The sequence below is a fragment of the Chiloscyllium punctatum genome, chromosome 18 (genome assembly GCF_047496795.1).
Source record: "Chiloscyllium punctatum isolate Juve2018m chromosome 18, sChiPun1.3, whole genome shotgun sequence".
NCBI lineage: Eukaryota > Metazoa > Chordata > Chondrichthyes > Orectolobiformes > Hemiscylliidae > Chiloscyllium > Chiloscyllium punctatum.
In genome coordinates this window covers 93,563,989-93,581,898 of record NC_092756.1, presented here as the reverse complement: position 1 = coordinate 93,581,898, position 17,910 = coordinate 93,563,989, and the positions used below count along the sequence as shown (strand labels likewise).

At 48.2% G+C, this 17,910-nt stretch overlaps 1 protein-coding gene across 1 annotated transcript in view; it reads right to left on the bottom strand.

The window, feature by feature from the left end:
• Nucleotides 1-6,999: 6,999 nt before the first annotated feature.
• Nucleotides 7,000-17,910, bottom strand: part of LOC140489341 (vesicular glutamate transporter 1) — a 79,579-nt gene continuing 68,668 nt past the window's right edge. The window contains exon 12 of the mRNA XM_072588798.1: nt 7,000-16,291. Within this exon, the coding sequence (XP_072444899.1) occupies nt 15,968-16,291 (324 nt within the window). The 3' untranslated portion in view covers nt 7,000-15,967. The remainder of the gene's footprint in view (nt 16,292-17,910) is intronic.

The window sequence follows — 17,910 nt, the reverse complement described above, 5'->3', positions numbered from 1 at the left end:
AGGTACAAGTCATATTGATTAGTTGATTATTTAGGGATGGTGACATCTCTGCCTGCATTCGGATCTCATGCTAGACTCCTCCTTTTCCACCCACAGATTGCGTGACATAATTTAATTGGGTGGAGCTTTATGTAGCTTCAACATTAACCCTTTCACAACCATTACATTATACAACAGTAGTATGACTGTGCATCTGCTGCCCCTACCCCTGGAGTTGGTGGAGGCTGGAGAAGGTGCTATTGATGGGACTCTGATGTACCATTTCAGAGATTAGATTAGATTAGATTACTTACAGTGTGGAAACAGGCCCTTCAGCCCAACAAGTCCACACCGCCCCGCCGAAGCGCAACCCACCCACACCCCTACATCTACCCCTTACCTAACACTACGGTCAATTTAGCATGGCCAATTCACCTGACCTGCACATCTTTGGACTGTGGGAGGAAACCGGAGCACCCGGAGGAAACCCACGCAGACACAGGGAGAACGTGCAAACTCCACACAGTCAGTCACCTGAGGCGGGAATTGAACCCAGGTCTCTGGCGCTGTGAGGCAGCAGTGCTAACCACTGTGCCACCGTGCTGCCCATCTAGAGTTATCCATCTAGAGCCAGATTTTCATCCCTTGGTGGTTTCACAACTTGATGAAGATATGACTTAAAAACTGAAGTCCCAGATTTCTGGAACAAGTTTTCAAAGTGATGGCGTGTTTGGGTGAAATCTGGGAGTGGGAATGGTGGGAAGGAATAGTGGTGGTGGAGGCAATAGACAATAGACAATAGACAATAGATGCAGGAGTAGGCCATTCAGCCCTTCGAGGCGGGGGGGGGAGTTGCAAAGAAGGAATCCTCTCAGGTCCAACTCATGATTTGTGTTTTAGGTGCTTGCTACGGCACTGGGTAAACTAAGGACTACCATTTTCATAAGGGATTTCATTGAATCTGAATGGTGTGGTTCACTTTAGGCCAGAACTGTCTAGTCTGCCTGAGGCCAAGGGGAAAGTTTCTCGCTGGTTTCATAACTGATCAGACTCTTGGGTTTCCCGTTACAGGTCATAAGCATGTCTTCAGCTTTGCCCTTTGACCTCTCCCCATCCCCCTTCTCATGCCTATACGCTGCAGCATAGCAGCAGCAGGCCCTGTCATGGCTTCCGTTTGACTTTGCCAGGCACTGGGCCGTCAGCTCCCAACTCTTGGAAATGCTCGGTGGCCGCTAATTGGGTATCTTCTGCTCAGTTACCACAGCTACATGGGTCTAGGAGCCAAAATTCATTTGGTCACTGGGTCCCCGTCCTTTTACATCCATAACTTGTGGGGAGATGGCCCATCAAAGCAGTTGGTGGATATTTAAATTCAATCGAGGAATCTGGTCTCAGTGATGGCATCCACAACTGCTATCTTTATTTGCTGTAAGAGTCCATCTGGTTTATGAATGTTCTTTTGGGAAGGAAATCTGCTGTTCTTATCCTGTCTGGCCTGCATATAAGGCATCTGGAAGGGTATATGAGGAGGAAGGGTTTAGAGGGGCATAGGCCAAATGCTGGCAAATGGGTCTAGATTAGGTTAGGATATCTGGTTGGCATGGATGTGTTGGATCGAAGGGTCAGTTTCCATGCTGTACATTTCTATAACTCTATGTCATTCTTGATGCGAGTAACTGTAAAACAGTCTAGGAAGCCATTCTGCTCAAGGGCAATTAGGGACAGGCAAAAATGTTGGCTTTATCAGTAACTCGCACATCCCTTGAAATAATTAAATTAAGATCCTTCTGTTACCCTCTTGATAAGAATGAAAAAGACTTATTCCACAATTATTTTCATTTTCTTTCACGTATGGTGTATAGTTTCGTTCCCCTTGAGAAGGGATGCAGTTGTAATGGAGACAGTTTTAGGGAGGTTCACTGGATTGATTCCAGAGGTGAGAGTTTTGTCATTGGAATTGAGATTGAGGGGCTTAGGCCCATGCTCTCTAGAATTTAGAAGAATGAGAGGAGATCTAATTGGGGTATGTAACACGCTAAAGGGGATTGACAAATTCGGTATGGAGAGGAGACTTCCTCATGTGGGGCAGACTAGAACGAGAGGTCATAGTTTGAGAATAAAGGGGGCGCAGATTTATAACTGAGATGGGGTGAAATTAATCCTCTCAACGGGTCATGAATCTGTGGAATTCACTCACCCAGAATGTGGTGGATGCCAGGTCATTGAGTAAACTTAATGAGGAGACAGATGTTTCAATTAGTAATGCGTCATGGAGTGTGGGCAGGAAAGTTGAGTTGAGATCAGCCGGGTTCATTAGAAGCAAAAGAAACTGCAGATGCTGGATTCCAAAGTAGACAGGCAGGAGGCTGAAGGACACAGCCAGCCAGGCAGCATCAGGAGGGACAGGCAGGAGGCTGAAGGACACAGCCAGCCAGGCAGCATCAGGAGGGACAGGCAGGAGGCTGGAGGAACACAGCAAGGCAGGCAGCATCAGGAGGGACAGGCAGGAGGCTGAAGGACACAGCCAGCCAGGCAGCATCAGGAGGGACAGGCAGGAGGCTGGGGGAACACAGCAAGGCAGGCAGCATCAGGAGGGACAGGCAGGAGGCTGAAGGACACAGCCAGCCAGGCAGCATCAGGAGGGACAGGCAGGAGGCTGGGGGAACACAGCAAGGCAGGCAGCATCAGGAGGGACAGGCAGGAGGCTGGGGGAACACAGCAAGGCAGGCAGCATCAGGAGGGACAGGCAGGAGGCTGGAGGAACACAGCAAGGCAGGCAGCATCAGGAGGGACAGGCAGGAGGCTGAAGGAACACAACAAACCAACAGCATCAGGAGGGACAGGCAGCAGACTGGGGGAACACAGCAAGGCAGGCAGCATCAGGAGGGACAGGCAGGAGGCTGGAGGAACACAACAAACCAACAGCATCAGGAGGGACAGGCAGCAGACTGGGGGAACACAGCAAGGCAGGCAGCATCAGGAGGGACAGGCAGGAGGCTGGAGGAACACAGCAGGCCAGGCAGCATCAGGAGGGACAGGCAGCAGTCTGGGGGAACACAGGAAGGCAGGCAGCATCAGGAGGGACAGGCAGGAGGCTGGAGGAACACAACAAACCAACAGCATCAGGAGGGACAGGCAGCAGGCTGGGGGAACACAGCAAGGCAGGCAGCATCAGGAGGGACAGGCAGCAGGCTGGGGGAACACAGCAAGGCAGGCAGCATCAGGAGGGACAGGCAGGAGGCTGGAGGAACACAGGAAGGCAGGCAGCATCAGGAGGGACAGGCAGGAGGCTGGAAGAACACAGCAGGCCAGGCAGCATCAGGAGGGACAGGCAGCAGTCTGGGGGAACACAGGAAGGCAGGCAGCATCAGGAGGGTCAGGCAGGAGGCTGGGAGAACACAGCAAGGCAGGCAGCATCAGGAGGGACAGGCAGGAGGCTGGGAGAACACAGCAAGGCAGGCAGCATCAGGAGGGACAGGCAGCAGTCTGGGGGAACACAGGAAGGCAGGCAGCATCAGGAGGGTCAGGCAGGAGGCTGGGAGAACACAGCAAGGCAGGCAGCATCAGGAGGGACAGGCAGCAGGCTGGGGGAACACAGCAAGCCAGGCAGCATCAGAAGGTGGAGAAGTTCAACGTTTCAGGTGTAACCCTTCCTCAGGGTCCTGAAGAAGGGTTATACCCGAAACATTGACTTTTCTTCCTCCTGATGCTGCCTGACTTGCTGTGTTCTATCAACCTCCTGCTTGCCTACCGTGTTCATAGTCAATGGCAAAGCAGATTTGAGGGACTGAGTTGCTGACTCCTGGGTTCACTGGAGACAGGTACTGCTGTCAAGGCCAGCATTGATTGTCCCTTGAGCTGAGGTAGCTTGCACGACCACACTGCAGTGAGTCTGGAGTCACATGTAGGCTGGAGACTTCCTTGCCCTAAAGGGACATTGATGAACCTGGTTTGTTTTATTTACAACAACTGCTGATAATTACAATGGTCACCATTATTGAGACTAGCCTTATACTCCAAAGTTATTAATTGGATTTAAATCCCACCATGGGGTTTGAACCAGTGACTTCAGAGGATTCACCAGGGGGGGGATCGTCAATGGCCCTCGTGACTTTAATAGTAGACTGTGCCGTCATCATCTGTGCACCAACTCTGCGTCTGGCTGCTCACTGCGTGACAATGGATTTGAGTGTGATGACTCCCAAGGTCGAGCTGGCGTCCGTTGGCCTGCTCAGATATCAAGATTGATCTTTCAGTTGAATTAACGCAGACTTCTGTTGTGCTGAGTAACCCTCCCCACCATCACTGTGTTACTCACTGCATCTCTGCTGCTTCAGCCCACACAAACGGTGACAACATACCGTTACCATCTGTCTCCTTGTAATGTCGCCTGGCTGCTGTTCTCACATCTTCAGATTAAAAACAAAAGCTCAAACATGAGCAGGGAGGTTGAAAGAATGAAAAGTTATGACACAGAACAGCTCCTGACGAGCTTTGTTATGAAACGGTTGGTTAATAATTAAGCAGAGGTTAATACGCCTGACGTTAAGACAGCTTTATTCACTGAGCAGCTGGGACAACCAGTCTGACTTTGAACTCTGAACTCTGGGCACATCCTAGGAACGCACATCAGGGACACCAGAACAGGCTCCTGTGTCCAACTCACGTTGCAGCTGCATTTGGATATGGGACCACCAGACATTGCTGGGATTTGATCAATAAATGATGTGGAGCTTCTCATCAATCGTCAGTGTAATTACTGCTGTCTGGGACCTCTTGGGAACCCCAGAGTTTTGACCCTCGGCCTACATCCCAGGAGCAAAGAGGAATTCATCAAAATTTATTGCACTTCACAGCTTGTAATATGGGAAATTACATTAAAATGTCTTGTTGCAGGTCTAAGCCGATTGAATTATTTATTCTCCAGGCCCTCCTAAATCTTTTCTTAAGCAATTTCGCCCACTCACTCTCTTGCCCATCCCTGTGAGAGAAAATAAAGTCATGCTGCAATCAAAGTTGCGTGTATCCTTGTTCCTGGGTTCAGCTCCTGGTTTAAGAGGATTTGACATTTTATGCGCCAGTTAACTTAGATGGTTGGTTTGCAATGCGGAGTGACTCCAGCCAGTGCATTGGGTAAAGAAGTTTGGAGGCCTTGTTGTGGCTGTACAGGACAATGTTCAGACCACTTTTGGAATACTGCGTTCCAATCTGGTCAAACCAGGGCAGGACTTAATGATAGGCTCCTGTGCAGTGTTGCCAAGCAAAGAGACCTTGGAGTGCAGGTTCGTTGTTCCTTGAAGATGGAGTCACAAGTAGACAGGGTAAGTGAAGAAGAGGTTTGGTATACTTTCCTTTATTGGTCAGTGCATTGAGTGCAGGAGTTGGGAGGCCATGTTGTGGCTGTACAGGACATTGCTCAGATCGCTTTTGGAATACTGCATTCAATTCTGATCTCCCTGCTATAGAAAGGATGTTGTTAAACTTGAAAGGGTTCAGAAAAGATTTACAAGGATGTTGCCAGGGTTGGAAGGTTTGAGCTAGAGGGAGGGGCTGAATAGGCTGGAGCTGTTTTCCTTGGAGCAATGGATGCTGAGGGGTGACTTATAAAGGTTTATAAAATTGTGGGGGGCATAGGTAGGGTTAATAGTTAAGGTCTTTTTCTTAGGGTGGGGGGGGGGGGTCAAAAACTTTAGGTTGACAAGAAAAAGAAATAAACAATTAGGTTACTTACAGAGTGGAAACAGGCCCTTCGGCCCAACAAGTCCACACCGACCCACCACCACAGGCAATTTAGCATGGCCAATTCACCTGATCTGCACATCTTTGGACTGTGGGAGGAAACCGGAGCACCCGGAGGAAACCCACGCAGACACGGGGAGAATGTGCAAACTTCACACAGTCAGTTGCCTGCGTCAGGAATTGAACCTGGGTCTCTGAGGCAGCAGTGCTAACCACTGTGCCAACGTGCCGCCCAAGGGACCTAAGGGACAACTTTTTCACATAGAGAGTAGTGAGTGTATGGAATGAGCTGCCAGAGGAAGTGGTGGAAGCTAGTGTAATTACAGCATTTAAAAGGCATCTGGATAAGTTTTTAAATAGGAAGGGTTTGGAGGGAAATAGGCCAAATGCTGACAAAATGGACTAGACTAGTTTAGGATATCTGATCGGGCATGGATGAATTGGAACAAAGGGTTTGGTTCCCTCTATGACTCTGTGGCTGAAGGATTCTCCTTCTCAACCTCTCCCCTCACTTCAGGGATAGTGACCCTCAGGTTAAACCACCACCAGTCATCTCAATGTCATGGTTTGGCAGGACCATGGTTACTTTACCTTTTCATTGCATGTGAAAGTGGGCGTAATAACCTGTTTAATGTTGAGTCTTTTTACTGGAATGTTCTGGAACCATTGTATACTGTAGAATGACAGGATCCACGTACTCTGCGCTGATTGTTCCAACAGCCTCAAAAGATTCTGTCAGAGTTTCTCATTCACTGTCAGGAAAATTCCAACCGACCTTTCCTATATTTATTCCCTTAAATAGAATTCCAATGTTTAAGCACGTTCGTGTTCAATTCCCCTCAATCAAATTCCAATGGGCCAACTCTGTTTCTCTTCTCTGCCTGTCCAGGATCCCAGCCTTTTAATGCCGGAGTCTAATATAAGCGCTTCCTTGCTTGTCTCCCATGACTCATTGATCAGAAATCAAACTCAGCCAAGAACAAATTCATTGCCCTTGCTGCTGACTGAGGCAGAGAATCCCAAAGCAGAGTTACCCTTTCAGAGAAGAATTCCACTTCAACTCCTACCCTACTGGAGACCCCTCATCTACCACCCAAAGAAGGAACAGTGCGCCGAAAGCTAGTGCTTCCAAATAAACCTGTCAGACTATAACCTGATGTTGTGTGATTTTTAACTTTATGTTTGGTTTTAGACTCCCCGAAACAGGAAAGACCCCCAGTCAAAACAACTCAAGGTTTTGTGTGTCTCAACACGATTGCCTGTAACTCCAGGGAGTGTATGCCCAAAATCTCTCCCCCTTCAAGTCCTTTCATCCTAGGGGTCAGTTGAGTAAATTCTCTGAAGGTTTGTAAAGCAGTGATATCCCTTCAGAGACCAAAATGGTGCACAACACTCTTGATGAGGTCTCACCAAATTGTCCTCACTGTTTCCACTTCACTAAATGTTATATACAAGGTCAGCACTGAATACAGGCAAGATTTGAGAGGAATGTCTACAGTGTGTCAATCCTGGGAACTCATGAACACCTCTCCACACTTTTATCACTTTCCTTCTCCCCAATTTTCCAAACTTTAAAAGCCTGGAAGGAAATCACTACCCGAATGTTAAGGAGTAACCAGAGAAAGATTGGGCGAAAAATGTACAGGGGAAACTGAAACTTTCTTTTATTGGCGTGTGCCATCATGGGGTATTCACATTCCCAACATTGCTGCACTAGGTCTAAATATTGTCTAGACCTTTGACTGCTTTTCACATGTGCTCTGGAGATGTTGAAGGTCAACTGATAAACAATCATGAGAAAGGAACTTTTTTTTTTAAATAGTTGCCTTGTGCGATATTTTTTATTCAATTTTCTTGCCAAGGTTTGTGAATAACGAAGGCGATATCGCAAACGGCTATGGGGGGGGTGGGGGAGGTGGGGGGGGGTGGGGTGTGATGTGTGGAAGAAGGGGGGAGTTTGGTGAGATGCGAAGCGACGTACACGGAACAATGACATTCCAGCTGAGGCCAAAATACAATGAGGAGGGGGAAGAGTAGCAGCAAATCAGCAATCTCTGACGTCCAGGAACAGAAGGAGTCTGTTCAGTCCTTTGAGCTCGTTCCAGTAGTCAATCCAGTATTCAAATTGACCCACCATTGTTCAATTAAAACCGTTAACTGGACTAGACGTGTGCAATGTATTTTGATTTGGCTTTAGGGTGGCTTTTGTTGGCAGGTTGGTTGGGTTGGTAGCTGGTGGTCTCCTTTGCTAATAAGCAGTTTGAATGCCTTTATTTTTATTGCTCTTCCCCTCCCACTGTCCCGTTACATTTCCCCCTTTGTGTGTTCTCCTCCTCCTTCACTGGCGAACGCTGTTCTCAATCTTCTTCGGTGTAGGTGACTCTGACCTCCAGCATCTGCAGTCCTCACTTTCTCCTAGTGGGTGTTATTCCCTTGGCTTTGATGTTTCAAGCTGCCTTTCTGCGCTCATGTTTCTTTGGAGAATGGGAAGTTTGCTTCTCTGAGGAGCTTCTGAAAAACTCTCCTTGGCTTGTTGTGTTTTATTTGTTTCACAGGATTCACTGGCTGGGCCAATATTCTCTCTTTAATAATGCTGTGGGTCTGGAATCACAGGTAGCTAGATCGGGTAAGGGCTGTTGATTTTTTTTGCTAAAGGGCACTAGTGAGCCTGATGGGATTTTTTTTTCTCTGACAATCAACAACGGTTTCATGGTTATCATTATGCTAGCTCTTAATACCAGATCTTAGTGAATTCAAGTTTCACCATCTGCCATGGTGGCTTCACATCAATGTCCCTGAACATTGGCCTGAGTCCAGTTACATTACCATTATGCTATCACCACTGCTGCTGCGTCTGCCTCTCTTACCTCCTGCTAAAGAGTTGCCTTCAGTTTTGCACTTTGAGAGAGGCCTAATGATCTGATCTCTTGTTTCTGTGGCACTTCTGACTGTGTGGGTTCTGCCATTGAGCTGTATGGATGGCATGGAGGACGGGGTGGAGTTCTATTAGTATCACGTGTCATTAACCTGTCCCACTGTAGCCTCTAAGTTAGTTTGACAGCACCTTCCAAATCGGTGACCACTACCATCTTTAAAGATAAGGGTAACAGATTCATGGGAACACCACCCCCTGCACGTTCCCCTCTAAATCACACCCTCCCCGATCCTGACTTGGAAATATATCGCCGTTCCTTCACTGTCGTTGGGTCAGAAGCCCGGAGCTGCCTCCCTAATGGTGTAAGTGGGTGTCCTGAGAGCACATGGACTGCAGCGGTTCAAAGAGCAGCTCACCCCCACCGTCTCAAGAGGCAATTAGGGATGGGCATGACGGATCCTGGCCCACCCAGCGATGCCCCCTTTCCATGATACTATAAATGAATAGTGTGCACATTTCTGGGATACGCTGACTACACTCACCAGTACTTCTTTAGCTATTAAACACGCTGAACTATCCTGAAGGTATGAAATATTATAGAAAAATTTACCACCCCCACCCTTTCACTCTTTGCCTGCACAATTGGAGAGCAGTTAGGTTTGTTCCAACTTGCTTTTGGCTGGATCTGCGAGGTCTTACCCTCTACAAATGCGAGGTTACCAAAACTCTGCCCTGTCTTAACTCTGTTTTAACTTGTACTGAGTTCCATTTACTTCTCACTTGACTGTGCTCACTGGCTTACATTAGCTCCATCTCAAGCAACATTTTGATGTTGAAGATTTCTTTTTGTTCATTCATGGGATGAGGGCGTCACTGGCTCGGCCAGCATTCAGAGCCCATTCCCAATAGCCCAGAGGGCATTTGAGAGTCAACCACATTGCTTAGGATCTGGAGTCACACGTAGGCCAGACCAAATGAGGACAGCAGATTTCCTTCCCCGAAGGACATTAGTGAACCCTTGTCAGTCTTGTTTTCCAATCGCTTCATGGTCTCATCTCTCCCTGACTCTGTAATCTCTTCCAGCCCTACAAACCTGTAAGAGTCTGTCCTACTAAAGTTCCAGTGTCTTTGTCCTCCACCTTTGGCAACTGCAGGTGCCTGGGCCCTATGCTCAGGATTCCACACTGAAACATCGCCACCTCCTGCTCCCCCCTTAAGACATTTCTTCAAGCTATTCTTTGACAAAGCTATTTGCACACTTGCCTACATCTCCTTCAGAGGCTCAGAATCATACTTGTTTTACAACACTCCTGTGAAGTGCCATGGGACTTCTAAATAAGTGGAAGGTGCTATATAAAAACAAGCTGTTGTTGTACGGTGGCATGGTGAGTGAATGGCTGGGACCCTCTGGTTGGTGGTCTGTTAGAGACCATGACATGATGAGGGACAACATACTGAAGAGGCCATGGAAATCATTGAATTCCTACTGTATGAAACCAGGCCGTTCAGCCCATTGAGTCCACACTGACACTTATCCCATTCTATACCTGTATTTACCCATGGCTAATCCACCTAGCCTGCCCTTCCCTGGACACGTTAGGGCAATTTAGCATGCCCAATTCAACTAACCTGCACATCTTTGGACTGTGGGAGGAAACCCTACACAGACACAGGGAGGATGTGCAAATGCCACACAGATAGTCACCTGAGGTTGGAATCGAATCTGGATCCCTAGTGCTGTGAGGCTTTCAGATCCCAGTTCCAATGCTGGGGGCAATACTGGGACTGCTTCACTGGACAGTCAACCGTCAGTGACATCTCGTGCCTACATGGATGTAGAACACGCAGGAGATTTGAATCGTAGTCATTCAATATTACGACATCAGCCTCATAATAGAACATAAAACAGTACAGCACAGAACAGGCCCTTCAGCCCACGATGTTGTGCCGACCATTGATCCTCATGTGAGGTAAACCTAATGTATGAACCCTCACATTTCTGTGACCATTTGCGTGTCCAGCAGTCTCTTAAATATCCCCAATGACCTCGCTTCCACAACTGCTGCTGGCAATGCATTCCATGCTCTCACAACTCTCTGCGTAAAGAACCTGCCTCTGACATCCCCTCTATACTTTCCGCCAAACAGCTTAAAACTATGACCCCTTGTGTTTACAATTTCTGCCCTGGGAAAAAGTCTCTGGCTATCAACTCTATCTGTGCCTCTCATTATCTTGTACACCTCAATTAGGTCCCCTCTCTTCCTTCTTGTTTCCAATGAAAAAATTCTGAGCTCAGTCAACCTTTCTTCGTAAAATAAGCCCTCCATTCCAGGCAGCATCCTGGTAAACCTCCTCTGAACCCTCTCCAAAGCATCCACATCTTTCCCATAATGTGGGAAGATGCAGAGTTACGGAATTGGGTATTCACAGGGAGAATGAGAGAACCAAAATGAAAAGGAACAAGCATTCACAAACACACAATCATAACCACACACTCTCAAAGTCGTTGTTTGTTATAAGCATCCCATTGCAAGAGAACTTTGGCCCCAATACTGGCCCCTGGGTGCTTGGAGCTATCAGTTCAGTTAGTTCCTCAAGTTCCCTCCCCAGCAAAAGTGTGGGTGTACCTACGCTGGACTGAAGGTCACCTCTACCTTCACACATCCCGTGAAAGATTAGCAAAGGGATCTCCTCCGTAGCACAGGGCAGTCTCCTTCCCTCACCATGGCAGTGGCAGGAAGGGGGAGAAGTGATGGGACAGTGTTAAATGCGCCCACAGTGCTGCTCCTTCCAGCTCGCTGTGATTTCAAAACGGCAGCGCTGTCTGCTCAGTGAGTATCCCAGTCCTTTGAGAGGGAGAACGCTCGGTCAAAATCCTGGCATTCCTTCCACCACAGAGCCGCGGAGTGTACGTGATCTGCTGTGGTTCAAGTAGAGGCAGCTCGCCAGCACCTTCTTAAGAGCAATAAAGGGTGGGCAACAAATACTGGACTGACCCATGCCCTTTGAAGAAATGTAAATGAAATCAAAAGAGAACCCTTTGGCTTCAGCGACAATGATGGAGCAGCAAGTGTAGGCCTCGGAGTGCCCAATTTCCCTTGTTGGGGTGGGGGAGGGGGAGGGGGCAGGTCACACTGGAACTGAGGGAACAGGGAGGGCAAATAAACCATGTACTCCACCTTAACACTTACCTTTGAGTCTGGAGAGAGGGGTGAACTCAGTCAGGAGGGGTGCAGGCAGCATTGGATGTGGATCAACTTTAATTTCTCTCCAGAGCTCAATGACTGGGACCCAGGACAGGACTATGGAGAGGCCACTGTTCTCGGGCTGAGGGCAGGGTCTGTGTGCTTTTTAAAAATTCACTCACAGGGTGTGGGCAGCATTTATTGCCCATTCCTAATTGCCCAGAGGGCAGTGAAGAATCAACCACATTGCCGTGGGTCTGGGGTCAGACCAGATAAGGATGATAGATTTCCCTCCCCAAAGGGCAATAGCAAGTGGATTTTTCCAACAATTTCATGGTGATTGTTAGACTTTTTGTTTTTTTAAAAAAATCAAATTCAAATCCGTCATGACAGGGTTTGAGCATGGACCCTAGAGCATTACCTGGATCTCTAGATTCGCAGCAATATTTCTCTCTCTCTCTCTCTCTCACACACACACACACACAAACTCTCTCACAAACACACAAATACATACACACACGCACACACACACTGTCTCTCTCTCTCACACACACATACATTCTCTCTCTTCTCTCTCTCTTACACACACTCTCCCTCTCTCTCTCTCACACACACGCCCACTTTCTCCCTCTCTCTCATACACACTCTCTCTCACACACACACAAACACACATACACACTCACACTGTCTCTCTCTCACACACACACACACTCTCTCCCTCTCTCCCTCTCTCTCACACACACTTTCTCCCTCCCTCTCACACACACACAAACACACATACACACGCAACAGGCACACTGTCTCTCTCGCGCACACTCTCATACACTCTCACACACTCTCTCTCTCACACACTCACTGTGTCTCTCTCTCTTACTCACACATGCTCTCTCGTGTCACATGCACTCTCTCTCTCACACACTCTCTCACACACACTCACATTGACACACACACATTCTCTCTCACACACACCCCCTCTCTACACACATATATGTTCTCTCTCATACAAACACATACACACTCTCTCTCACACACACACACACATGTGCACAAACACACATACACACACACACACACTGTCTTTCTCACACTCTCACGCACACTCTCTGTCTCACACACACACTCTCTCTCTCTTACACATGCTCTCTCTCTGTCTCACATACACTCTCTCTCACGCACTCTCACATACACTTACATTGACACACACACATTCTCTCTCATACACTCTCTCTCTCACACACAAGCACGCACACTATCTCTCTCACACACTCTCACACACACTCTCTCTCACACACACACTCTCTCTCTCTTACTCACACATGCTCTCTTTCTCTGTCTCACATACACTCTCTCACACCCTCTCTCACACACACTCACATTGACACATGCACATTCTCTCTCATACACACACATTTTCTCTCTCATAGAAACACACACTCTCTCTCTCTCACACGCACACAAACTCTCTCTTTCTCTGCCTCCCTGTCTCTCTCTTACACACACAAACACACACACACCACACACCAGTACGAGGCTCTTTGACCTTGCCTGGGATGCAAAGGTGAAGTTCTCCTTTAAACAATTGACTTGGGCCGTGCCCTGTGATTCCTGTCCCTGCCTCTTGCCCAGCACCATCCCTCCTTTTCCAATCGGTAATCCCTGTCCTCTTCCATCTCCTGCCCAAAAACAAATGAGGGGAATTTAATACAGGGGAGAAACAGTAAGGACAGGAAGGTGTACATTATGAATCAGTGGAGGAAGTCAAACATAATTTTCAGCTGAGAGTGGCCTGGCACATTGATAAAGGACAAATTACTCCCACCAGCAATCTTTCTTGACTGTGCAAACACACACACACACATACACAACACATGTACACGCGCATACACACACGTTCACAACACACACACACACATGTACACAATGCATACACACGTACACACCACACACACGTACACAACACATGTACACACGCATACACACACGTTCACAACACACACACACGTACACACACATGTACACAATGCATACACACGTACACACCACACACACGTACACAACACACACATACATACACACACATGTACATAACACACACACGTATACAACACACATGCACACACAACACACACGTACACACACATGTACATAACACACATGTACACAACACACACACGTACACACACGTACACAACACACACACATACACAACACACACACACGTACACACACACATGTACATAACACACACGTACACAACATACACACGTACACACACACGTACACAACACACACGTACACAACACACACATACACAACACACACATGTACACACACGTACATAACACACACGTACAAACACGTACACAACACACACGTATGCAACACACACACGTACACAACTCGCACGTACACAACACACACACACACAACACACACACATGTACACACACGTACACAACACACACGTACACAACACACACACAACACACACGTACACAACACACACGTACTCAACACACACACGCACACTACACACATGTACACAACACACACATGTACACAACACACACACGTACACAACACACACACATGTACACGCACGTACACAACACACACGTACACAACACACACGTACACAACACACACGTACACAACACACACATGCACACAACACACATATACACAACACACACGTACGCAACACACACACGTACACAACACACACACGCACACAACACACACACATGCACACACACGTACACAACACACACGCACACAATACACACACATGTACACACACATACACAACACACACGTACACAACACACACAACACACACGTACACAACACACATGCACACAACACACATGTACACAACACACACATGTACACAACACACACGTACACAGCACACACACACACGCACACACATGTACACAACACACACACGTACACAACACACATGTACACAACACACACGTACACACACATGTACACAACACACACATGTACACAACACACACACGTACACAACACACACACATGTACACAACACACACGTACACACACATGTACACAACACACACACATGCACATGTACACACGTACACAACACACATGTACACTCATGTACACACACACGTACACAACACACACACGTGCACACACACGTACACATCACACGCATGTAAACAACACACACATACACACATGTACACAACACATACGTACACAACACACACATGTACATAACACACACATGTACACAACACACACACCCACATGTACACAACACGCACACGTACACAACACACACACACGTACACACACGTATACACAACATACATACGTACACTGCACACATACATGTACACACACGTACACAACACACACACGTACACACACACATGTACACAACACACACATGTACCCAACACACACACGTACACACACGTACACAACACACACATACACAACACACACACGCACACATACACAACACACACGCACATGCACACACACACGCACACAACACACACACGTACACAACATACACGTACACAACACGCACGTGCACACACACATGTACACAACACACACACGCACACAACACACATGTACACCCACATGCACATGTACACACACATACACAACACACACATACACAACACACACGTGCATAACACACACACGTACACAACACACAACATGTACACACACACGTATGCAACACACAAGTACACAACGCACACATACACACACGTACACATACGTACACACACGTACACAACACACACATACACAACACACACGTACACACACATGTACACACACGTGCACACACATGTGCACACACACGCACATGCACACACATACATGTACACACACATGTGCACACACACATGTATGCACACAGACACACACATGTACACACACACACAGACACACACATGTACACATACACAGAAAGACATTAGAATAGAGGGCCTTTCAAACCTTGGGATGAAAATAAGGTGAAGTTACCCTTTAAACAATTGGCTATTTCTATACAATAGTGTCTACCATGCCTCCGCCACAAGACTCAATGCCCGTCCAGTTTTGGTTGTTGAGGGAACGGGAGGTTGGTGTTATAATGGGCAAGCTGCATCACCCCACCCCCTAAAGCCCACCCACCTCCCCCAGCCCCAGCTCAGGATAAGTCCCTGTCCTGGACGCTGCCGTACATGTACGCATCCTTGCCCTGCTCCTGGACGAACTCCTCCTTCCTGTCCCACTCATTGGTCCAGCCCCCGTTGGTGATGTTGGTGGTGCCCGTGGTGCCATAGCTCCCGTAGCCATCCTCCACCTCGGCCGCCAACTCATCCTCGTACATGAAGCCGCACTTCTCGTCGCTGAGCTCCTCGGGCTCCGCCCACGACTGCTTCTCCCCGGACGCGAAGATGCCGTAGAATATCACCCCCGCGTAGTGAACCAGGGAGGCGATCAGGAACACGTACTGCCACTCCTCGCGGGTCTTTTTGTTTCACAAGCCGTGGCATAAAAAAAAAATCAAAACACAGCGGGCTGTTAGAAGACTCCTGCAATCATAGAATCCCTACAGTGTGGAAACAGGCCCTTTGGTCCAACCAGTCCACACTGACCCTCTGAAGAGTAACCCACCCAGACCCATTCCCCTACCCTATTGCTCTACATTTACCCCTGCTAATGCATCTAACCTACACATCCCTGAACACTGTGGGCAATTTCCCATGGCCAATTCATCCTCACCTGCAAATCTTTGGATTGTGGGAGGAAACCAGAGCACCTGGTGGAAGGCCACATAGGTACAGGGAGAACGTGCAAACCACATGATCCTGAGGCTGGGATTGAACCCGTGGCCCTGCCACTGTGAGGCACGAGTGCTAACCACTAAGACACCATGCCACCATGCCACCCATAATCAGATGCCCAGGCCAAAGTATTAATCATATCCAACAGCAGAGGGGTTAAAACATAATCAGAGAATTCCCACAGTGTGGAAGCAGGCCATTGAGGGCATCCCAGCAGACCCTATCCCTATAACCCTGCAATTCCCCTGGCCAACCCACCTAACCCTCACATCCCTTGACACTGTGCAATTTAGCATGGCCAAAGGGCTACACGATGGCTCGGTGGTTAGCCCTGCTGCCTCCCAGCAGCAGGAACCTGGGTTCAATTTCAGCCTCGGGCGACTGTGTGTGGAGTTTGCACATTGTCTCCTTGTCTGCATGGGTTTCCTCTAGTTTCCTCCCACAGTCCAAAAATGTGCAGGCTGGGTGGATTAGCCATGGGAAATGCAAGGGTAGGGTCTGGCAGGGATGCTCTTTGGAGGGTCAGTGTGGACTCGATGGGCTAAATGGGTTGCTTCCACACTGTGGGGCTTCAAGTCCACTTAACCTGCACATCTTTGGACTGTGGCAGGGAACCCAACATAGACACAGGGTGAATGTGCAAACTTCTCAGAGATAGTTGCCCGAGGGTGGAATTGAACCCGGGTAACAACAGGACATGTCAACAATTTGCTTTTTTTCTGAAAGTAGCAATTGATATTGTGAACCTACAAGGGTCCTCTCACGAATGCTGAAGCTCACTTTTATAAAGATATTTTCAGAACGTGTGGGCATTGCTGGCTGGGCTTGTCCCTAGTTGACCTGTGCAAGATAGTGTTGCACTGCTGACTTGGACTGGTGCAGTTGGTGTAGTGTCAGGATACCCACATGGCGTCATTAAGGAGGGAGTGCCAGGACTTTGATCTGAAGGAACAGCCCCCATCCAAGTCAGGATTAGATTAGATTCACTACAGTGTGGAAACAGGCTCTTCAGCCCAACATGTCCACACCGACCTTCCAAAGAACAACCCACCCAGACCCATTCCCCTACATTCACCCCTGACTAATACACCTAACACTATGGGCAATTTAGTATGGCCAATTCACCTGACCTGCACATCTTTGGACTGTGGGAGGAAACCAGAGCACCCGGCGGAAACCCACACAGACACAGGGAGAATGTGCAAACTCCACACAGACAGTCACCCGAGGCGGGAATCAAACCTGGGACCCTGGCGCTGTGAGGCAGCAGTGCTAACCACCAAGCCACAGTGCTGCCACATGG